Raw genomic sequence first — 25,280 nt, forward strand, 5'->3', positions numbered from 1 at the left:
AGCATGACAAAGTAGCATGCATCTTAGGTACACAAAAATATCCAGGACTCGGCCCATCTGACTGCACAAAAATGGAATCTCTCTCTAGGTTCTGCCTTTTGTTGTCAAGTGAAATTAAGTTAAAGTGAAGTGAGACAAACAATTTCAACTGGACCTGTGAAGCGTTCAGGAGAATTTGTACTACACCTCTGAATTGTGTAATGGCCAACAACAGACAAAGATGAAAGGAAGGATGCTAGAGTGCTAGTGGCAGAAATTATGTTTTCTCTCTCGTAGGTCCAACCGTTCTCTATCCAAAGAGCTCCGACTCTCATCCAAACCCAAACTGTCTACTATAACCTCTTCCTCCAGAGCTTCCTTGAGACATCACCTCCCTTCCAGTCCTCATAAAATGCACCTGGCTAAAGTTATCTGCCTCACCAGCTCTGACCATTTCATACTCCCTGTCATAACTATAAAGGGAAGGGTAATAGCTGTCCTGTGTACAGTACTATAAATCCCTCCTGGCCAGAGACTCCAAAATCCTTTTCCCTGTAAAGGGTTAAGAAGCTCAGGTAACCTGGCTGGCATCTGACCTAAAGGACCAATAAGGGGACAAGATACTTTCAAATCTTGGGGGGGGAAGGCTTTTGTTTGTGTTCTTTGTTTGGGAGTGTGTTCATTCTAGGGGACTGAGAGGGACCAGACATCAATCCAGGTTCTCCACATCTTTCTAAACAAGCCTCTCCTATTTCAAACTTGTAAGTAAATAGCCAGGCAAGGCGTGTTAGTTTTCCTTTGTTTTCTCAACTTGTAAATGTACCTTTTACTAGAGTGTTTATCTTTGTTTGCTGTACTTTGAACCTGAGACTAGAGGGGAGTCCTCTGAGCTCTTTAAGTTTGATTACCCTGTAAGGTTGATTTCCATACTGATTTTACAGAGATGATTTTTACCTTTTTCTTTAATTAAAAACCTTCTTTTTAAGAACCTGATTGATTTTTTCCTTGTTTTAGATCCAAAGGGGTTTTGGATCTTGATTCACCAGGAGTTGGTGGGAGGAAGGAGGGGAATGGTTAATTTCCCCTTGTTTTAAATCCAAGGGGTTGGATTTGTTTTCACCAGGGATTTGGTGAAGGTTTTTCAAGGTTTCCCAGGGAGGGAATCCATTGAAAATGGTGGCAGCCGAACCAGAGCTAAGCTGGTAATTAAGCTTAGAAGTTTTTATGCAGGCCCCTACATTTGTACCCTAAAGTTCAAAGTGGGGATCTCAGTCCTGACATGGTGAATAGCGGTGGGATCATTTTAAACCCAAAAGCCAGTGAGATTTTTTTTTTCCTTCTAGCTGCTTGGAAAGCCGAGCTGGAAGTAGATAGATGCATATCTTATCTCTCCTTGCCTGAAGGCAGAGGTGTTAAGTTTTTTTTTACAGGTCCTTTGTTAAGAGAAGGGTTCAATTAGCAAATGACTGGTAAAAGATATTTACAAGCTGAATTGTTTTTTTTTTCTTTTTACATCCTCGGGAGTAGCTAGTTAGAAAGTTACTGTTAACTCTGCAGCAGCCAGAGCTGAGAGCTTCCCAGTTTGTCAACTGCAAAGGGGGTGACCCAGCACAAGAAAACAGGAAAATGACTACCAAAGAAGAAAAAGCCAAAGAGGAGGCCCACAAGAGAGAGATAGAGCTGAGAGACAGAGAGGAGAAAGCCAAAGAGGGGGCCCACAAGAGAGAGATGGAGCTAAAAGAAAGAGAAGAAAAAGCCAAAAAGGAGGCCCATGAAAGAGAGATGGAGCTGGAAAAAGCCAAAGAGGAGGCTCACAAGAGAACTATGGAGCTGAAAGAGAAAGAGATGGAGGAGAGAGAAAAAGAAAGGAAGCATGAACTGGAAGTAGCAAAAGCTAAGCAGGATGCACCAGCCAATGCTAACAACCCCCCTCCAGGTACCACTTCCCATCCCAGAAAATTCCCCATCTACAAGGCAGGCGATGATACTGAGGCCTTCTTAGAAAATTTTGAAAGGGCCTGCCTTGGATACAGCATCACTGCAGACCAGTACATGGTAGAGCTGAGGCCGCAGCTCAGTGGACCCTTAGCAGAGGTGGCGGCTGAAATGCCTAAGGAACACATGAACAGTTATGAACTTTTTAAAAACAAGGCCAGACTCAGAATGGGGCTAACACCCGAGCATGCCCGTCGGCGGTTCAGAGCCCTAAAGTGGAAACCGGATGTGTCATTTACCCGTCATGCCTACCACATTGACAAAAATTGTGATGCCTGGGTATCAGGAGCAAATGTTAAATCTCTGGAAGATCTGCTTTCCCTAGTAAAAATGGAGCAGTTTTTAGAGGGTGTTCCTGAGGAAATAGAAAGGTACATCCTAGATAGGAAGCCCAAAACTGTAACTGAGGCGGGGGAGATTGGAGCCCAATGGGTGGAGGTGGCAGAAAAGAAAAAAACTAGTAGCAGTTGGAGCGAATATCAGAAGGGGCAAGCCGAAACAAAACCTTACCACCGGGGACAACCCAAGGCCCCACCCACATCCCAAGGGAAACCCCAGACGCCTTCTCACCCCACCACACCAGTCTCCACCAACCAACCTCGTCCCGGTGATACCTTAGCAGGGCGATGTTTTAGATGTAATGGACTGGGACATATAAAGGCTCACTGCCCCAAGAACCCCAACCGATTACAGTTCATTACACCCCAATCACACCAAAGATCCCCAAACCCAGATGCCTCTCTCATACCCTCGGAGCGAAGGGAAACCTTGAGAGTGGGCGGAAAGAAGGTTACCGCTTGGAGGGACACTGGGGCTCAAGTGTCAACTATCCACCAATCCCTAGTGGACCCCAAACTCATCAACCCAGAGGCTACAGTGACAATTCAACCCTTCGTGTCACAGTCTGTAACCTTGCCTACAGCCACGTTGCATGTCCAGTACAAGGGCTGGTCAGGAATGTGGACTTTTGCAGTCTATGACAATTATCCCATTCCCATGCTGCTGGGGGAAGACTTGGCCAACCATGTGAAGCTAGCCAAGAGGGTGGGAATAGTCACCCGCAGCCAGGCTAAGCAAGCTTTCACCCCCATCCCTGTTCCTGAGCCGTCCACCAGGGCCCCGTCTGTGTTACCGGAGACCCAGACAAAGGTGGTGGAACTGGATCCCCTGCCAACGACTGCAACAGCCGTAGTGGATCCAATCCCAGAGACCCAGCCAAAGCCAGTCCCAGAACCGAAACTGGCAACGCAACCAGCACCAGAACCATTGCCAGCCCTGAGTCCAGCGCTTGCAAACCCGTCTACAACTCCAATGCCAGAGGGCACCAGCGAGCCTGAACTGGCAGAAGCAGCAGATAACCCTACCCAAGAGGCTCAGCCAGAGCCTGAGTTACCACATAGTGCACCAGCGGACAGCGGTTCACAGTCAATGGAAACAGCCCCAGCACCTGCATCACTTCCAGAGGGACCAAGCCCCAGTCCACAGTCCAAGGAGGAACTGATGTCTCCAGCATCAAGGGAACAGTTCCAGGCCGAGCAGGAAGCAGATGACAGCCTTCAGAAAGCTTGGGCAGTGGCGCGGAGCACCCCACCGCCTCTCAGCTCTTCTAACCGATCCCGGTTTGTTGTAGAACAAGGACTTTTATACAAGGAGACTCTTTCTGGTGGGCACCAGGAAAACTGGCATCCTCAAAGGCAGTTGGTAGTTCCCACTAAGTATTGGGTAAAGCTCTTGAGCTTAGCCCATGATCATCCCAGTGGCCATTCTGGGGTGAACAGAACCAAAGACCGGTTGGGGAAGTCCTTCCACTGGGAGGGAATGGGCAAGGACGTTGCTAATTATGTCCGGTCTTGTGAGGTGTGCCAACGAGTGGGAAAGCCCCAAGACCAGGTTAAAGCCCCTCTCCAGCCACTACCCATAATTGAGGTCCCATTTCAGCGCGTAGCTGTGGATATTCTGGGTCCTTTCCCAAAGAAGACACCCAGAGGAAAGCAGTACGTACTGACTTTCATGGATTTTGCTACCCGATGGCCGGAAGCAGTACCCTTAAGCAACACCAGGGCTAAAAGTGTGTGCCAGGCATTAACAGACATTTTTGCCAGGGTAGGTTGGCCCTCCGACATCCTTACAGATTCGGGAACTAACTTCCTGGCAGGAACCATGGAAAACCTGTGGGAAGCTCATGGGGTGAATCACTTGGTTGCCACCCCTTACCACCATGAAACCAATGGCCTGGTGGAGAGGTTTAATGGAACTTTGGGGGCCATGATACGTAAATTTGTAAATGAACACTCCAATGATTGGGACCTCGTGTTGCAGCAGTTGCTTTTTGCCTACAGGGCTGTACCACATCCCAGTTTAGGGTTTTCACCATTTGAACTTGTGTATGGCCGTGAGGTTAAGGGGCCATTACAGTTGGTGAAGCAGCAATGGGAGGGGTTTACGCCTTCTCCAGGAACTAACATTCTAGACTTTGTAAGCAACCTACAAAACACCCTCCGACATTCTTTGGCCCTTGCTAAAGAAAACCTAAAGGATGCTCAGGAAGAGCAAAAGGCCTGGTATGATAAGCATTCCAAAGAACGGTCCTTCAAGGTAGGAGACCAAGTCATGGTCTTAAAGGCGCTCCAGGCCCATAAAATGGAAGCGTCGTGGGAAGGACCATTCACGGTCCAGGAGCGCCTAGGAGCTGTTAACTATCTCATAGCCTCCCCCACCTCCAACATAAAGCCTAAGGTATACCATGTTAATTCTCTTAAGCCCTTTTATTCCAGAGAATTAAACGTTTGCCAGTTTACAGCCCAGGAAACAGATGACGCGGAGTGGCCTGAAGGTGTCTACTACGAAGGAAAAAAGGATGGTGGCGTGGAAGAGGTGAACCTCTCCATGACCCTTGGACGTCTGCAGCGACAGCAGATCAAGGAGCTGTGCACAAGCTTTGCACCAATTTTCTCAGCCACTCCAGGATGGACCGAACGGGCATACCACTCCATTGACACAGGTAATGCTCACCCTATTAGAACCCCACCCTACCGGGAGTCACCTCATGCCAAAACTGCTATACAAAGGGAGATCCAGGACATGCTACAGATGGGTATAATCCGCCCTTCTAAGAGTGCATGGGCATCTCCAGTGGTTCTAGTTCCCAAACCAGATGGGGAAATACGCTTTTGCGTGGACTACCGTAAGCTAAATGCTGTAACTCGTCCTGACAACTATCCAATGCCACGCACAGATGAGCTATTGGAGAAATTGGGACATGCCCAATTCATCTCTACTTTAGACTTAACCAAGGGGTACTGGCAAGTACCACTAGGTAAACCCGCTAAGGAAAGGTCAGCCTTCGTCACCCAGGCAGGGGTGTATGAATTCAATGTACTCCCTTTCGGGTTGCGAAATGCACCCGCCACCTTCCAAAGACTTGTAGATGGTCTCCTAGCGGGATTGGGAGAATCTGCAGTTGCCTACCTCGATGATGTGGCCATTTTTTCTGATTCATGGGCAGAGCACATGGAGCACCTGGAAAAAGTTTTTGAGCGCATCCAGCAGGCAGGACTAACTGTTAAGGCTAAAAAGTGTCAAATAGGCCAAAACAGAGTGACTTACCTGGGGCACCAGGTGGGTCAAGGAACTATAAATCCCATACAGGCCAAAGTGGATGCTATCCAAAAGTGGCCGGTTCCAAAGTCTAAGAAACAGGTCCAATCCTTCTTAGGCTTGGCTGGATATTATAGGCGATTTGTACCCCACTACAGCCAAATCGCCGCCCCGCTGACAGACCTAACCAGAAAGAAACAGCCAAATGCTGTTCAGTGGACTAATGAGTGTCAAAAGGCCTTTAACCAGCTTAAGGCAACACTCATGTCTGACCCTGTGCTAAGGGCCCCAGACTTTGACAAACCGTTCCAAGTAACCACAGATGCGTCCGAGCGAGGCGTGGGAGCAGTTTTAATGCAGGAAGGACCGGATCAAGAATTCCATCCTGTCGTATTTCTCAGTAAGAAACTGTCTGAGAGGGAAAGCCATTGGTCAATCAGCGAAAAGGAATGCTATGCCATTGTGTATGCGCTGGAAAAGCTACACCCATATGTTTGGGGACGGCGTTTCCAACTACAAACAGACCATGCTGCGCTACAGTGGCTTCATACCGCCAAGGGAAATAACAAAAAACTTCTTCGGTGGAGTTTAGCTCTCCAAGATTTTGATTTTGAAATACAACACATTTCGGGAGCTTCTAACAAAGTGGCTGATGCACTCTCCCGGGAAAGTTTCCCAGAGTTAACTGGTTAACAATTGTTTTTGGAATGAAACATATTGTTAGTTTTTATACAATCAGTAGTATGTCTAAAGGTACATGTGTCTTATTAACTCTGTTTTCTCCTAGAACTCCAGGAAGAAATCACAGCCAGTGTGGAACCAAACATCCAACACTATCTGTGATTTGGGGGGCGTGTCATAACTATAAAGGGAAGGGTAATAGCTGTCCTGTGTACAGTACTATAAATCCCTCCTGGCCAGAGACTCCAAAATCCTTTTCCCTGTAAAGGGTTAAGAAGCTCAGGTAACCTGGCTGGCATCTGACCTAAAGGACCAATAAGGGGACAAGATACTTTCAAATCTTGGGGGGGGAAGGCTTTTGTTTGTGTTCTTTGTTTGGGAGTGTGTTCGTTCTCGGGGACTAAGAGGGACCAGACATCAATCCAGGTTCTCCACATCTTTCTAAACAAGCCTCTCCTATTTCAAACTTGTAAGTAAATAGCCAGGCAAGGCGTGTTAGTTTTCCTTTGTTTTCTCAACTTGTAAATGTACCTTTTACTAGAGTGTTTATCTTTGTTTGCTGTACTTTGAACCTGAGACTAGAGGGGAGTCCTCTGAGCTCTTTAAGTTTGATTACCCTGTAAGGTTGATTTCCATACTGATTTTACAGAGATGATTTTTACCTTTTTCTTTAATTAAAAACCTTCTTTTTAAGAACCTGATTGATTTTTTCCTTGTTTTAGATCCAAAGGGGTTTTGGATCTTGATTCACCAGGAGTTGGTGGGAGGAAGGAGGGGAATGGTTAATTTCCCCTTGTTTTAAATCCAAGGGGTTGGATTTGTTTTCACCAGGGATTTGGTGAAGGTTTTTCAAGGTTTCCCAGGGAGGGAATCCATTGAAAATGGTGGCAGCCGAACCAGAGCTAAGCTGGTAATTAAGCTTAGAAGTTTTTATGCAGGCCCCTACATTTGTACCCTAAAGTTCAAAGTGGGGATCTCAGTCCTGACACTCCCTCTTTGCACCCCTTCTCTGGCTCCCCGCTTCGTTACTACATCAAGTTTCAACTTTTATCTTTACTTTCAAAGCCATAGCAACCAACATTGTCCTTTATTGTCTACCTAGCTAATAACACCAACCTGCTCATTACTCCCACAACCATCTCCATGTCTCGTTACTGTATCACCCCCTACACAGGAAGTGGCCACCCTATTCTAGACCACCCAGACATTACTCTCCTCTCCTCATTCCTTAAACTCAATTCTGCGATGGGAACAAGAATTGAATCTACAACATCAATGCATATTTTTTTTAAAACTGACCAAGATGTGCACATACCTAAATTGAGTAAGAATATGACCTCATTGTTGTGTTCCTTGTTTTTCCTCAGCACATCCCTGGCCTACTGTTTACTACTGTGACTTAGGTTTAAAATTACATTGCAAACTCTTCAGAAAGGGACTACATCTTTCTATTTGCACATTAAAGCATCTAGCACAGTTTCAGACCCTGGAATATTGAATAATATATTTAACCACCACCCTAACCAATATACAAAAACCTGTAGGCGAACACTTCAATCTCCCTGGCCACACAATAGCAGATGTAAAAGTAGCCATCTTACAGCAAAAAAACTTCAGGACCAGACTTCAAAGAGAAACTGCTGAGCTTCAGTTCATTTGCAAATTTGACACCATCAGATCAGGATTAAACAAAGACTGTGAATGGCTAGCCAACTACAAAAGCAGTTTCTCCTTCCTTGGTGTTCACAACTCAACTACTAGAAGAGGGCCTCACCGGCCCTGATTTAACTAACCTCGTTATCTCCAGACGGATTATTGCCTGCATATTTATACCTGCCTCTGGAAATTTCCATTACATGCGTCTGAGGAAGTGGACATTCACCCACGAAAGCTTATGCTCCAATACATCTGTTAGTCTTTAAGGTGTCACAGGACTCTTTGTTGCCCAACCAGGGGTTCACCTCTACTAGCTACATTGAGATAGTCTTTATGTGCACTTTGTCTACACTAGAATATTATTACATCAGGAGACCTATTTCAACGTGCAACACTTTTTTTTTTTTTTTAAAGTAATACATAGCCTATATTGTAAGCTCACTGGGACAAGGGCCACATCTTCCCAACCCCTGTTCATTGCTGAACACAATGCTGACACTGAACAAACATTTTTTTGACCCACACTTAGCACAATGGGGTCCTGGTCCATGACTAGGCTCCTAGGCACTACAGTAGGACAAATAATAATGTAATTGTAACTTGAAACATTTCGATCAACTCCAGCTCCCTGATCTTGCCGGTCATGCACACGTTTTCACACAAAAGGATGCCCATGCAGTTTGTAATAGTTTTTAAAATACATCTAAAAATGACATATTTTTCCTTCCCACAAACTATCAAGTGTTTTTACAATGTGAATTTTAAAAACCTCAGTAACAGAACTCAAGTTTTCAGAGTTCACTTTCACATAATAAATGCACTAGTTTCTTTCATCTAGTCACCTCAAGTAGGTTTTGAAAAAAACATACAAAACAATATTTGACACCATTAAAACTTGATGCCCTCAAAGGTATTTACAATCATATATACTTGTACCCGTGTTGCTCGCATTCTGATCCTACCCCAAAATCCTCCCCACTTTTTCAACTTTTAACAATTAAATATTGACAATCATATTCTTTTAAGGGCTTAGCTTCACTAGGAACTTTAATTATGTTTACATTCTTTTAAACAATTGCGCTATGGTCAACATGATGTTACCTGACTTATGTGAGACAAGGATAAGCCATGTTGAGCACTATGACAGTTATTTGTGAGTAAATCTTGCTCCGAACTGGGTTTGCTCATAATTAGTGCAAATGATAATCATAACTTGCCATTGTTTCTACCAAAGAGGCAGCATCCTATCAGCTAACCCAACTGTAAAAAAACTGTTAAAAAGTATTTAAATACAAGTACATTTCCTAATGAAACTGATTCCCAAGAGCTACAGGGCAGGGAGAAGTTGAATACGTTTTTTACATTATACTTTTCTGAAGAACTGATTAGATGTGACTCAGCATATCTTTGCAATCTTTAACTCTTAAAGATTGCATTTTGTAGATATGTAAAATATTGCTTGAAATATTTAGACAAGACAAAGCAATATGCTATTTTAATTTTATAGACTCATACAACTCAAGGAAGAATGGCCAAGTGGTTAAGAGTTCCGGCGTTGAAATCTTGGCTTTGTCACACATTTTCTATGTTACTATGAGCAAGTTAATTAATTTGCCTGTGCTTCCGTTCTCCATTTGTATAATAGGGATAACTACCTCACAAGGTGGTTTTTAGGATAAGTTATTAATACTGGGGAAGTGGTCACATACTCTTGATTATAAATGGCACGGGAATAAAAGGCTTTGAATAAAAATACGACATGAAAATGGACCTATTAGGTCCCATCCAGTCCAGAGCTTGGGAAATCTGCTGTGCCAGTGGTGAGAAAGAAGCCTCTTCTGGCAAGAGAGCGCCAAAAACACAAACTATAGAAATTTTCATGTTGTAAAAGCGTACAGCCCTTACGAATGGAAAAGGGTCTTTCTAAACGTGAATCAGTGAGACCTTCAGGCTTCCCACACCAGCCCCTTGGCTGCTGCCCACAATTTCCCCAGGCATCAGAAGAGCAACTCAGTTATTCGAAACCTGTCGAGCAAACGCGAAACTGACCAGAACCGAGTCAATTTCGCTCCGCAACACTTCTGCTTGGGGAAACTATGATCCCTAGCACAGGAAGCCAGACAGGAGACAACCCTCAGGGAAGGGGTAGATTCGCTCCCATCGACGCCACCTGCAGGCCCCCTTCAGTGCCGTAAGCCCCCAGCCCCCTGCTAGGCCCCATAGCCAGAGCTCTCGTCAGCTCTCCCACAGTCGTCCTAGGCCCGCGCCATAACTCCTAGCGCCACTGCTGCCCACGCCCCCTCCCCAGGCAGTCGCACCGCAGGTCTCAGGTACCTGCTCCTCCCAAGGCAGCAGCCATGGCGCCTCCTCCTGCGCGGGCGGCGGCCGCTCCTGGCGGTGCCTCCCGCAGTTGCAATGAGGGCTCGGAGTGGGGGGAAGGCCTCGGACGCAGGCCCCGCTCGGCGCCCGGCTGCAGGGGGCGAGGGTACTCCGCCCTCCCGCCGCCTGCTCCGCACCACCAGCCGCAAGAGAACAACAAACTAACACAACATGGCGGCCGCCACTGACGGCTGGGGTTCGCTGCCGCAGCGCATCATGGGATCGTGGAGGGCTAACCCTTCCCCCCAAGAGCGGAAGGCAAAGAAAGGCCGCTGGTTAGCTGGCTGAGGAAGACCGCACCGAGGCTGTTACGATGGGCGCATGCGCCGCACTTGCCTCTGCAGGAAATACAAAGACTGGCTGAGACGCAATGCGCATGCGCCAAAAGTGACCGAGCCAATCTTGGTGACGTATTCCGCAGTCTACTGGACAGGCATGTAGCTACAGCCGGGGATGCTGGAGACAGAGCTGCGGGCTTCAGTGCGCATGCGCATAGGACTGCTGGCGCTGGGCTGAAGGAAAGCTGCTCCAGGGAGCGCGGTGGGCCGAAGTCGTCCCGCCTTAGGGCGTGCGCACTGGCTGCGCTGGAGTGACGCGGCGCAGCGCTGCTCAGAGCGTTGGCAAACCCAGGCCCTGGTGGGTGCAGGGCCTAGGACGAGCACACCCGCGCTGCCTGACAGAGAGAGCTGCAAGCTGGTCTGGCAAGATGCTGCACCCTCCTGCCCAGGCGACCCAGGGGCCCCTGGTGGCCGGTCAGGGATCATGTGTAGAAATCCGATCAGAGAATAATGGCAATGTAGGGCTGCAAGGGACCTTGCGAGATCAGCTCCCACCCCCTGCGCTGAGGCAGGACTAACTCTAGAGCAGTGGTTTTCAAGCCGAGGGTTGAATGTAAGGCACTGGGTCATGGTGGCTCTGGTCAGCACCGGCGACCAGCCGTTAAAAGTCCCATCAGTGGTGCTGCCTGGCTAAGGCAGGCTAGTCCCTACCTGTTCCTACACCGCACTGTGCCCCAGAAGCGGCCAGCAGCAAGTCTGGCTCCTAGGCGGGGCAGCCATGGGGCTCCACGCATTGGCCCCACCCTGAGCACTGGCTCCACACTCCAATTGGTTGGTTCCCAGCCAGTGGGAGCTGGGTGCCTGCTGGTGAGAGCCATGCAGAGCCATTTGCGAGCCTCCGCCTAGGAGCCAGACGTGCTGCTGGCCGCTTCCAGGGCTCAGTGCGGTCCGTGGTGCTAGGACAGGCGGGAAGCCTGCCTCTGCATCTTGGCTGCGCCACCGACCAGGAGCCACCAGAGGTAAGCCTGTGCCCCAAGCCACTGCCCCAGCCCTGAGCCCTCTCTAAACCCAGAGCCCCTTCCTGCACACCTAACCCCTCATCCCTGACTCCCTCCCACACCTCAACCCCCTGCCACAGCCCAGAGTCCTTTCCCACACCCTGAACCCCTCATTCCTGGCCCCATGCCACAGCCCTCACCCCCACACCCTAATCCTCTGCCCCAACCCTGAGCCCCTCCCACACCCCAAACCCCTCATCCCCAGCTCCGTTGGGGTGTGGGCATCAAAAATTTTCTTCAACTGGGTTGCCAGAAAATTTTTTTGAAAACCACTGCTCTAGATCATCCCTGACAGATTTTTGTCCAGCCTCGTCTTAAAAGTCTTCAGTGGTGGAAAGCATGTGCCGTGCTTAACTATCCTTATAATTAGAAGTTTTTCCTAATAGCTAACCTGGCTAAATGTCCCTTGCTGCAGATTACTTCTTGTCCTACCGTCAGTGGACATGGAGAACAATTGATCACCATCCTCAACAGCCCTTGCCATGTAAAGACTATTATTAGGTCCCCTTCAGTCTTGTTTTCTCAAGACTAAATTTGCTCGTTTTTTTTTTTTTTTGGCTTTCCTCATAAGTCAGGTTTTCTAATCCTTTTATCATTTTTGTTGCTCTCCTTTGAACTCGCTCCAGTTTGTCCACATCTTTCCTAAAGTGAGTAACCCAGAATTGGACGCAGTACTCCACGCTGAGGCCTGACCAGTGCCAAGTAGAGGTCACATCTCAGTGCAGGCAAACAGATTTTGTGTCTGAGCTGATAATTTTATAATGCTTTCACATATCTTTTCTAGCATCTGTGCTAGTGCTTAGAAATAGAAAAGACCAACTAGATCATGCATCCCCCTGCCTAGGGCTCAGATTGGGTGAAAAAAGGTGGCAGTACTCCTATAAACTCCACCCACAAAATAAATCCCACCCATTGAATCACCAAAATGAGATGCTATTTACACAGTCAATTGTGCAGATGGCCTTCTTGAGTTTAGCTCCTTCACTGGGGCTTGAATATGCCCATGGGCCCAGCCAGAATTCTTGGGTTCAGCTCCTTGATTGTAGGGGGGGGAAAGTTGTATTTCCCAAATGCCACGCACTGGTGACACCAAAGAGGGGTCACTTATGTTGACCACCACAGGGCATCTGACTAAGCTGCCACTGAGATGAATGGATGGTTCATACCTCTGAGAACTACTGTGCCAGTCTCATCTCTGCATCAGTTACACTGAGGGCAGGTCTACCCTAAAAAGCTGTAGCACTTTAGTGGAGATACTATAATGCCAATGGGAGAGCTTCTCCCATTAGTGTAGTTAGCTACTGCCTCTCGCAGAAGTGGATTATGTCAACGAGAGAAGCTCTCCCATCAACATACTGTGTTGTCTACACTGGGGATTAGGTCAGTATAACTGTCATTCAGGACGAATCAGGAGTGTGTATTTTTTGCACCCCTGAGCAATGTAGTTATGCCAATGTAAATTTGTAAATTCAGTCTCTTTTTTGAGGTTTTCGTCTCAATAATAATGATTAGAGACTTACTTTTTGTCTCTTTCCAGGGGCCCACCCAGACTTACAGCCAAAAATTAACTGCATTTTAACACATAGTCCTTCTGCAGGAACTGCCTGCTGGTACTTTAACACAACCCTTCAGATTGAATTTTATGGAGTCAGAAGGTACAATCCTGACCCCACTGAAAGGTAAAACTTCTATTGACTTCAATGGAGCCAGGACTTCCCCCAGTACATCTTGGTGTCAACCTTCCTTTTGTGTAGATGCTTTGCAACACAAAAGGAAACTCATTGAGGTTTCCCTCCAAACAGGACAGTGAATTAAACCTGCCTATGCTCCTTAAGGAAAGGTTTGATGATTGCATCAATGACCCCTAATGAAAAGCCATTACAAGATGCAAGTCTGCCCAGGCTTCTAATTATTTTTGCAGATTTTCTCTGAACCTCTTCTATTTCTCAGATGGAAAATTGTGTTCATTGAAAACAGTATTCAAAGTGAGGACATAGCATCAATGTATAAATTGGCATTTATAGTATTTTCTTTATTGTTTTCTTTTTCTACCAGTTTGATTGCTTTTAATGACCAGTAATGTATATTAAACGTTTTCATTGAGTTATACTATATCAGCCATATAGAGGATTAAACAAACATGTTATATTAAATTGATATCACACTTCGGGCTAAGTTTTTCATCCTGCTTTGGGCACTTGATACTATTCTGATGGCACAAAGAGGCCATTTCTTTAAGGTTTCCAAACCCCAGTTGCACTAGTGCATGCATCCCACAAGTGGGACAATGCTTAGGCAACAAAAGCAAAAGACAAAAGTCAATCTGTGGCAATGGGGCACTATGGCTCATCAATGAGAGATTTGTATCATTGGTTCTTGAGATCATTTCAGAACATAAGCTAGAGCTTCATCCTTTTGCTGATGATATGCAAAGGAAGATTAAGAATCCTGATAACACTGATAAGAATCCTGATAAGTATGACTTTTTCGTGGAAAGCCATGTGTCAGCTATTGTACAACGGTGTTTTCCAGTTGCACATTTTGTGCAGGCTCCTCCCCTATTTACCTTGTGACAACTTTGCAAAAGTAATGCATGCCCTCATACTACGAGGTTTAATTACCATCATTCCCACTGTCTCTGGCTTTTGGCTGCACCCTTGTATCGTTCACAACTTGGTCAGAATGCAGCAACATGTTTGCTGATTGTTTTGAACAACCATTATCCTACGACATTCACCCTGTGCTCTTTACATCTCAAGTTTGTGCTGTTGATTTTTAAAGCTTCTGATGATTCAGGCCATGATGATATCTCAGACCTTTGTCTTGAGCCTTGTCCAAACAGGTGCCTGTATCTCCTCCTGACTTCTTATGATTTTTACTGTGCCTGACATAGAATTTGCATTTAATAAAAGTATGGCTGCGGGCGCTGCTCTACTAGCACCATTCTCTTTTACTTGAGACTTTCCCTTAAGTGAGGTTGTGGTCCTTCATCTTTGATATCAAGCTACTGTAAATGCTCTTTATTTTTCATAAGGACTCTCCAGGCTCAAAGTCCTTAAGTCTTTCTTCTGAATTACCATGATTCTTTTAGACGCATCTCCTGGATTGCTTGGACCTTGACTGCCTCTGCTCCGTTTCCTTTGCGTTATGCTTATCTAGTGCTGACCTCATAGATTCATAGATTATAAAGGCCAGAAGGGACCACTGTGATAATCTAGTCTTACCTCCTGTATAACACAGGCCACAGAACTTTCCTGAATTAACTAATTCCTGTTTGAATCAGAGCATATTTTTAAAGAAAAATATCCAATCCCCTCTCCATCCATTCTCATCACTGCTGGTGGAAGGAGCTTTTTCCTCCATGTCTGTTGTTATCCAACACAGCCTCCCTGTATCTCTAGAACTCACTGACTCTCTCTCCAGCACATTTTGCCTCTATCTTTTTTCTCTTTCCTACTGTACATCTCTCAGTTTCTCTCTCCCTCTGCTGTTATTTAGGACTGTAGTTGTAGTACCTAACTGTGTACAGTAGTTACATTGTATGAAGACCCTGAGCTTCAGTTTCCCCATTTGTAAAGTGGGGTTAAAGATACTTCTCAATACAGTTTGAGATCTATGGATGAAAACCAGTATAGAAGAGCTAATTATTAAATATTACTGAGAGTTTAATGAAAATCATGTGTTGTCATCATGGCTTCCAGTGCAGAGTCATTAGCTGACCGTGACCTGGGAATATGGCAGATCATCTTTTAGGTGGATTAATCATAACTATGGAAAATTATGTGGCCTAGGGGATTGAGTACTGGACTAGAACTCAGGGTTCTACTCCTGGCTCTGCCACTGGCCTGCCGGGTGACCTTTGGCAAGTTACTTTGCTTCTCTGTGCTTCAGTTTCCCATTTTGTAAAATGGGGATAATCATACTGACCTCCTTTTGTAAACCACTTTAGACCTAGCCCGAAACAGATTTAAGGTGTTTACCTTTTGAGGCCACTCAGAAGATGGGAAAATCTGCAGGCCCTTCCCCCTCCCGTATCTATCACCGGGGTAGTTAAGAATGAAGCCAATGGGTTAAGGAGTAAATACAGTGAGATGTATTAGACCAACGTGGTCTTAAGCAGAACCCTTGTTATAGAATTAACAAAGAATTAACAGACACAAATACAAGTAATAACAGTAAGGGCTCGGTTGTTAACAGAGAATGGAAGGACTTGAAGCCCGGAGCCCATCAACCTGATACCCTGGGATAACCAAAAGACAATAAAAGGAAACTACAGTACCATCTGTCTTCTTGTCCTAGGCACAAACCCCGGCTGTTCAAGGGAACGAACTCCAACCACGCAACGAGGATGGTTCTGGAATCCTGGACTGAACCAATGAAATTTGGAATGCTGGAACACAGGACGTGATGATCACCAGGTGAATGGCTTGTCCTCTTCCTTCTTCTGTCTTCCATTCCCTGTGCGTCATCCTGAGTGGTAGTATGCGGACTTGCTGATGGAAATGGGTGCATGCGGTTTATGACAACAGAGGTAACCTGGTATCACATACTACAATCCTGGCCTAGCTAGGACTCCTTTCACAGGCTGGCAATGCAGGAGACACTCACTGTCGCTAGGATGGACAGCCCCTAGCAGCAGTAAGGCTGCCACCGAAATAGTCTGCGGTTGCTAGGCAGACTATTCTGTCACGTGATTCCAACTCCATGCCCTTTCCCACTCTAATTTGACAAAGGCAGGGGAGAAGGGACGGGGAGCTCTTCATGAAGGAGGGTGCCCAAAACGGAGTCCTACTTGTTGTTTTGTAAAACAAGATGGAGACTAGAGGAGAACCATACCAATTAAGATTTTTCCCTGAACAGAGTAGGGATCTGGGTTCTACTCCTGGCTCTGCCACTGGCCAGCTGGGTGACCTTTGGCAAGTTACTTTGCTTCTCTGTGCTTCAGTTTCCCATTTTGTAAAATGGAGGTAATCATACTGACTTCTTTTTGTAAAGCAATTTAGACCTACTGATGAAGAGTGCTATATAAGAGCTAGGGAGGTATTAAAGTTTCTACCCCAACAATAACCTGTATTGTTTTTCTGGTGTCATAGTTTTAGGGTTAAGGGTTTTACCACAGCTTCCCTCCTCAGAAACTTGTATTCAAGTACCCATCTAGTCTGCCAGAACAAATACATATGGCTTTGGTCTCTTATCTCTCCAGGCTGAGGTAGATGGATGCCCCATCCTTAGACCCAGCCTGTCAGCCCTTAAATCGTGAGCCTGGACACGTCATTTCCTTTCAAAATGGTGTCTGAGCTCTTGGCAACCTTCTTCTAAGCAAGGTTAGTTCCAGCCCCAGCCTGCCTCTTCCAGTGCAGAAAGTAAACCACAAGATGCATTCTGTATGTGCATCCTTGGCTGTCATGACAGTGCCATGTGGCCAAGTAAACATTCTGTTGCTCCTGCTGCAGTTAAGCCCACAATCATCACACTGTACCAACATGTACCTGATGAGAAATGGTGGATTCAATACACAGGTGACAAGGTGTGCAAGGTTGTTCTTTTTATAGGTGTCTATTGGTCTGATCCAATGCCAACTGAAATTAATCAGGCCTTGTATACTGGTAGTGGGGGAGACTGGACTTGTTAAAAATCTTCTTTCGCTATCCCTCAATGCGAGGATGATGTCTGCTAAGGGGGTTCATTGATGGGTTTTTAAGTAGCAAGGAAGCCCATTTTGTGCCCTGCAGATTTTCTCACAGAAGCGACAGGTGTAATCTTGGAGGAGACATAGTTGTTGGCTGGACTGTTGTGCCCTTTCTTCCCTCTGTTGTTGCTTCTCTGTCTCATGAGCACGTCTGCTCGCCTCAAAGTGAGCTGTGGCTTGGTGTATGGTGTGACACCGCTGTGTTCTGTTCTGCACTGAGTCCTCCCAGTTTGTTGGGTTGACACCTTCCTTTTTAAGGTGTACTTTCAGTATGTCTTTGAAGCACTTCCGCTACCCTCTGCGAGCCCTTCTTCCCAGACTTAATTGAGAGAAGAGTACTTGCTTTGGGAGGCAAGTGTTAGGCATACGTACACAGTGGCCAGCCCAGCGGAGTTGGTGTTTCATGACATGCACTTCTATAATGCGGATGTTAGTGTGTCTGTCTTCCCAGCTGATCCTGAGAATCTTCCTGAGGTAGCACTGTTATCAGTTAAGCCAATTCTCGTGATCTTAGATTTTTTGTCGGCGATTGAGGAGTTGGCCATCTATATCCTGATTCCATCAGGAAGGCAGTCATGGATGAGAAGCAGGATCATGGTGAGGTAAACAGAGAAGAGTGTTGGAGCAATGACACAGCCCTGCTTGACACCAATGCAAATGATGAATGGTTCAGTCTCTAAGCCGTTGCACAGAATGGTGGCAGCCATCCCATGGAGTAGTCTGATGATGGAAATGAATTTCTGTGGACAGCCAAACCTACACAGCACCTTCCATAGGGCATCATGATTGATAGAGTCAGAGGCCTTGGTTAGATGGATGAATGCCATGAGCAGTTCCTGGTGTTGCTCTCTGCACTTCTCCTGAATGTGTCGTGCCAGGAAGATCATGTCAGTTGTGCCTTGGGATGACCTGAAGTTGCACTGTGATTCAGGGAGGAGTCCCTTGGCAAGGGGGAGAAGGCAGTTTAGTAGGATCTGGCCAAGGATCTTCCCTCTGATGGAGAGGAGGGCAATACCTCTGTAGTTCCTGCACAAAGATTTGTCCCCTTTCTTGAATATTGTAACAATGTTGGCGTTCTTAGGTGGAATTTCTTTGCAGGTCCAAATTTTGTCGAGGAGTTGGCAAAGTTTGTGCTGGAGCATTGTTCCACCAGCTTTAAAAACCTCAGCTGGGGTGCCATCTGGGCCTGGTGCCTTGTGATTTTTTGTCTCTGTGATGACATGCTGGACTTCCTCAGAAGATGGGGGATCAGCAAGGTGTTTCATTGCTGAGCGTTGTGGAATAGGCTCGATGGTGTCTTCAGAGACCATGGATTCACGGTTTAGTAGGCTCTCAAAGTGCTCCTTCCAGCATTGTTTAGTGGCCGCATTGTCCTTGAACAGGGTGGAACCATCCTGTGAATGTAAGGGGGTTGGGCCTTTGGAGCTTGATCCATATATAGCTTTTGTTGCTTGAAAGAAGCTTCTCATGTCATCCTGGTCTACGAAACCCTGGATCTCAGAGGCCTTCTTTTGCCGCCACTTATTTTTGATGTCACATAGCCTCCTATGGACTTCGGCTTTGAGTAGGTGATAAGCCTCATGTTTTCATTGGTTAGAGGAATCATTTTGCTAGTTACAGAATGCATTTCTTTTCTGTTGACTTAATTCTAGGATTTCTTTGTTGTTTTTCTTAAACCAGTCTTGGTGCCGATCAGTGGAATATCCTATAGTTTCAGCACATGCACTGTGAATGGTATTTTTAAGTTGATCCCAGTGCTCTTGAATGTCAGTGATTTTATCAGGCAACTTAGAGAGTTTCTCAGACAAGTGTTGCTGGAATGTCTCGCTGCTGGCTTCATCTTGAAGTGCTTTCACATTGTACCGCTTTCGCTTAGTCTTTGGGTGTTTGCGGTGTGGTGGAGCGACCTGCAGGTACATGATTGATCTTACTAATGGATGGTCTGTCCAACAGTGATCTGTATCTCTCATGGCTCGTGTTATATTGGTATCGGCATAATCTCAGGCTCTGACAATAACATAGTCAAGGAAGTGCCAGTGTTTGGACCGAGGATGTTCCAGGTGGTCTTAAATTTGTTACTCTGCCTAAAGATGGTATTTGTGATGAGCAGGTCATGCTCCACACATTTGCTGAGGAGGAGAATACCATTGGAGTTCACATTTCCCACCCCTTCTTTGCCTATTGTGCCACTCCAGGGTTGGGAGTCCCATCCGACTCTGGCATTGAAATCTCCCAGGAGGATGAGTTTGTCTGCCTTAGGTGTGGCTGTGAGAACTGCATCAAGAGCACTATAAAACTTCTCCATGTTGTCTTCCTCATCATCAAATGTTGGGGCGTGTGCACTGATGACAATGGCATATTGGTTGTTGCTGACCTTGAGCCGAAGAGTTAAAAGATATATACACATATAAGACAGCCATTATCTTTAATTATATTTCCCAGAGTGATAAGTGCAGAAGAGGGAACAGAAAGAAGATTAAAGGAAATAGGCAGAGGATTTACCATAAATATGAAAAACAAAACAATTCTGCAATGAAATCTGAAATAACCATGTTGTGCAGTAGCTAAACTGTATGTCTGCTTGTTTTATCACTGTAGTCTTCATCCTGTTTCCCACCCCGTTATTGTTGGTTGTTAACCCACTTGTTGCATCTCATTTCAGTGTTAAGCTCTTCAGGGCAACAACTTTCTAATGTGACCCAGATCCACCAACTCATACGCATGAGCGGAGCCCTGCTCCCACATGGAGTCCCACTGAATTCAGTGGAGTTTTGCACAGGCATAGAGAGATCTTCCCCCACATATAAGCTTGTGGTTCAGCACCTGGTACAAAGGGGCTGCAGTCCCAATGGGGCCCGTAAACACTACTGCAATGCAAATAATAAATAGCAATTATTAATTTTGCTTTAATTTATGCTGTGTATTCCTTAAATTTCAATAAAATAAATACTAGGCCAAATGCTTCCCTAATGGAACTCTATTGGCTTCACTAGAATTACATCAGGGAGTAATTTGGCCCATTGTGGTTTTCTGGCATAAATTACCAACTGTTGATGTTCTGCCCTTTAAAATTTGGAAGGTATATAGAGAAAAGCTTGCCAAATATGCAGGAGTTGGGGATGCACAGGTCCTACAGGGACCAGAGAATGCATACATAGGAGTGTAATTTACCAGGAAGATCTAGCATTGAAATCCAAGGGCTAGACCTTTGGCCCTAGGTTAGCCCCCTTTGCACCACACTAGCAACACAAAGTATACTTATGACTATCCTAAACTGAGAGCTGCGGTTTCCCAGGCTTTATGCTACCCACTCCCCTGTTCTGTGCAGGGGTTGTGTGAGGGTGGGCCTGAAGTGTGGCATGGAAATGATGGTGGCCCAATCATCTGAGCTCCAGAGAATTCAGGCCTACAGAATGTTCCCTAGGGGGACCATTCTAGCTGATACAAGTTGGAGCAGCCTTGTGACTGCTCTAACTACACTAATGGCCAATTTTGGTCCTTGGGCAGATGGAAAGGTGGCTTACAGCTTGACACTGTTGAGAATGTAGCTCCAACATCTAACTGCTATGTGATAACCTGTCTATCATGGGCCCTGATCCTTCTTCCATTGACGTTAGTTGTGGTCAGGGATTGTCTTAATCTGCTTTTAATGTACCATTCTAATCCCATTGTCAGCACTAATCACATACATTTTAAAACTCCCATCGCCTTCTGTGGGAATGAGATCCAAAACACAGTGCTTATACTACATTGATCATCCTGGTAACAAGCACTAAGTATGTTGATGTCCTACTCCTAGCAGACAGAGGTCTGTGTTACAGAACGACTCCAGCAGGTAGTCTCAGGGACTCTCTAACAGTCTACATTTTCACACTGCGGGGTGAAACTGCAGGCATTACAGGGCCTCTACTTTGTATTTTGCTTCACCCACTGCTAGAACAGAATCTAGATTTATTGGCCTAAAGAGCTCACAGCAGGATCTGTCCATTTGGTCAGGCTTCTGCCTGCTGGGATGGATTGGGAGGACATGAGTTCAGAATTAGTATGGGGTAGGGTTTGATCCTGATCTTGTATCCTGCTTGAATTTAGTGACTGAACGGATGTAAGGAGCTGTGGGACTAGAACCTGGGATGCCTAATATTTCCACATTGCCACTGGAAGGCTAGGCAGAGCTACTGCCAGGGAACACTGTGGAGACTGGGTGCCACAGGCAGTACCACCCAAAAGGTCCAGAGTGAAAATATGTGGCACTGGTAAGCTAAGTGCCAGCTCTCGCCAAGGCCATAGGCATTAGCTAAGAACTGACAAGCATAGCAGGAAACCAAACCAGCTCACGTGTATGTTAGTTTTGTGAAAAACAGATATTAGTCTGATAAGAATGTATTTAGTGTTTAGACTCTATGGAATGCTTGTAAGTTGCTACATGCATTAATCTCACTTGTAATGTCAGTATTCCAGGCTATAAGGAAATACGTAAGTTTTGCTCTACAACTCTGAAAATGTTTGCTCTGAACTTGTGAATCCAGGCATGGCCATTAAGAAATGTCACAATACAAAGGATTGGTGAATGGCCCTATCTCACTTTGGAAATGCTATGTGCAAGGGAGCTCGTCTCATGGACTGGGAGGCCAAAAGTAAAAGATAAAACAGGGTCACAGGAAAATTGATCCTCTCGTTGCTGTTTGAACTGTCACAGGGCCAGAGACATTAAACAAAGGCAGAGCTCACCACAGGAGCCCCCTGGGTCCACCCTGAAAGATATTTTGAAAGGACAGTTTACCACATCTCTGTCATCTTTAGGAATCATAGATGGTAACTCATTTGTGTGTGTATATGTTTGCTTGCTTTAACCTGTAAATAATTCTTTTATTTCTTTTTCCTAGTTAATGAACCTTTAGATAGTTTATTACAGGACTGGTTACAGCGATTGTCTTTGTAAGATTTAAAGTACCAGTTGATTTGGGGTAAGTGACTGGACTCTTGGGACTGGAAGCAACCTGAATGTTTTGTGATTTTTGGTGTGACTGACCATTTATCGCTAAGTCCAGCTTGCCAGGGTGGCAAGATAGACTGGAGAGTCTAAGGGGACTGACTGTCTATGACTCTATGGTATGACTGGTATAGTGATCCAGAGCTGGCATTTTTCAGAGTAGCAGTGTGTTAGTCTGTATCCGCAAAAAGAACAGGAGTACTTGTGGTGCCTTAGAGACTAACAAATTTATTTGAGCATAAGCTTTTGTGGGCTACAGCCCACTTAATCGGATGCATAGAATGGAACATATAGTGAGGAGATATATATATACATACAGAGAACATGAAAAGGTGGGAGTTGCCCAACCAACTCTAAGAGGCCAATTAATTAAGATGAACTATTGTCAACAGGAGATATTTGTAACTGGCTTGGTGAAATCTAATTATAGAACATGCCATCAGTTTGGGGTGTCTGCTCTGTTTTTGACAGTCTGCCCTGAAGTGGGCACTCACAGTTGCATGCTGCTCCAGACAGTGTGACGCAGAACCCAGCAGCCCTCTGATTGGTCAAGCGCACTATTTAACCCTGGGCAATCCACATAGACTTCAGGCCTGCTGCAACTCCCAACCACATCCAGTTTTCCAATCTCTGGTCTCTGACTCCAGCTTTACTCTGACCCTGACTCTTGCCTTCTGATTTCAACCTGGTACTACCTCTGATCTCTGGTCTCCAATTTCAGCCTGAGTGTGACCCTGACTCTTGTTTACTGAACCTGACTCTAGCCATTCCTATGAACACTGCTCATGGACTACTTTTTTATGGCTGTCCTTGATGTGTGGACACCAGCCAGCTGTGACCACTAGGCCAGACCACCTATGCGCCGTCCCACTTTTGTTCAGGTACACAGTAGTCTTGACTGTTATAGACCAACTGACCAAAATGGCACACTTCATCCCCTGTGACTGCCTGCCCTTTGCTGAAACAATGGCTCGACTCCTAGTGGTGCATGTGATCCATCTTCATGGGCTTTGGGACAATATCAATTCAAACTGGGGCCCACAGTTTGTCTCATGCTTTTGGCATGAAATGTTCTGGTTAATGGACCTTCAGCCTTTTACCTCTTCTGCATCACACCCCCCAGCCAGATGGGCAGACAAAGGGGGTGAATCAAGTATTAGCACAATGCCGAAGGTGCTTTGTCAACTACCATCAAGATAACTGGTTCTCCCTCCATCCTTATGCCGAGTTCTCATACAACACTACCAACCACTTCTCCATGGGGCAGATCCCCTTTTTTTTCAAATTACAGGTTCCATCCTCACTTCCACCCGGCCTTTCCAGCAGTCTTCCCAAATCCAGCAGCTGCCAGCTGGATCCAATGAATTCATCAAATCCAGGAGGAGCTCAAGGACCACCTCAAAGATGCGAAAAGGGACTACCAGCATTATACAGACCATCAACACCAGGAAGGCCCAGCTCTCACTGTGGGTCAGAAGGTCTGGCTTGCAGCAAAATATCTCTGTACAAACAGGACATCCCCTAGACCTTGGACTGTTCCAGATTTGTTAGCAAATCAATCCAGTCACCTTCAAATTGCAGGTCCCTCGATCCCTTAAAATACACCCTATTTTCCATGTATCCCTCCTGAAGCCTTACATAGAGGACCTCCCTCCTGACTGGTCCCAACAGCCACCCCTACTAGTCCAGGCCCAAAGGAATGAGAGAGGCTGGCCTCAACTCTAAACTGCAGAGGGGGAGACTGTACTACTTAGTTGATTGGGAGGGCTAAGGTCCTGAAGATCACTCCTGGAAACCTGGTGTCCATATCCATCCCCTGACCTGGTCAAAAGTTTTCATCAAGACCACCTGGACAAACCAGGCCCAACAGTGGGGCACCCCTGAAGAAGGGTAATGTAAGGATCTGTGGGACTAGAACCCAGGTCTGTAGAGTCTGCGACAGCTAGCTGACATTCCTACTAGGACAGCAGGCAGAGCCAGATCCAGGCAACACTGTAGAAGTTGAGTGCTGCAGGAAGTACTGCCCAAAGGGTCCAGAATGACAGTAGCCTGTGTAGTTAGTCATTGGTTGCATGTGTGTTCTCTTTGTGTGCTGCAATGGTTCTGGCCAGAGAGCCCATACAGCAGGCTCCCATTGAACTGCCCAATAAGACCACAAGACATGGTTTAGTAGTGAAGGCACCCAGCCAGGTTTACTGTCGACGAAGCATGTTAATAGCACCCGACAGACTCTACAGGGATACTAAGAGATGCATGCCCGTGACCATGGACTCAGCTCAGTGAATGGCAGGACTTTCCATTCCACCGTTGGCTGGCCAAAGACACTCCCTCTGAGCCTCTCCTTTATACATTGATACAAACAAGTTACATATTGCCCCTCTAACATAACTAGTTACAACCCTTTACCTTATACAGGTTGGTTCGATCAAAACATCTCTATTCATCACCCTGTCAACCTAACCTTATCTTTACGAGGGGGTCAGTGTGTCCTTGTATCATCTTTGAGGAGTGCGTTTACACCATAATCCTGTAGTGGGGTGTTCTGGTACCACTCTTCTGCATGGGCGGCCTGGGTTAGCGGAGGCTTAGTCTCCCTGGGCCTATTATACTCGCCGCCCATGCCCTTCTTTAATGTGTTTGTATGAGTGTCCTGTGCCTAGCACTTCTTAGGAATGTGTGTGTTCTTGCAATACCAGGCCTGTTCTTGCTAGTTTCTGTGAACTTGCAAGTAGGCACATTTTATAGCAGGGCCTGACTTCTACTCTCAGCCTGATTTTTGCTAACTTTGCTTTATATTAGCAGGGCCTGACTACTACTTTAGTTCAGGCCTCAGGCTCATACCGGGCCTCTTATACCAGGCCTCGTGTCTCAGGGTTTTTCTTTCTACTACAGCCTGTGGCCCTCTGATTGGTCAAGTACATTATTTAACCCTGGAGGGTGCCCCAGGAAGTTGTCTTGGCAACCACACTGCTTTCTGG

The 25,280-nt window shown here is 46.1% G+C and overlaps 1 protein-coding gene across 2 annotated transcripts in view; it reads right to left on the reverse strand.

Annotated features, from left to right (window-relative positions):
- RBM33 (RNA binding motif protein 33) overlaps positions 1-10,520 on the reverse strand; it is a 155,578-nt gene extending 145,058 nt beyond the window's left edge. For both annotated transcript variants that reach the window (XM_054021129.1, XM_054021127.1), the window contains exon 1: positions 10,243-10,520. In XM_054021129.1, the coding sequence (XP_053877104.1) occupies positions 10,243-10,267 (25 nt within the window). In that variant the 5' untranslated portion in view covers positions 10,268-10,520. The remainder of the gene's footprint in view (positions 1-10,242) is intronic.
- Positions 10,521-25,280: the final 14,760 nt, after the last annotated feature.

Source organism: Malaclemys terrapin, chromosome 2, assembly GCF_027887155.1.
Source record: "Malaclemys terrapin pileata isolate rMalTer1 chromosome 2, rMalTer1.hap1, whole genome shotgun sequence".
Classification (NCBI taxonomy): domain Eukaryota; kingdom Metazoa; phylum Chordata; order Testudines; family Emydidae; genus Malaclemys; species Malaclemys terrapin.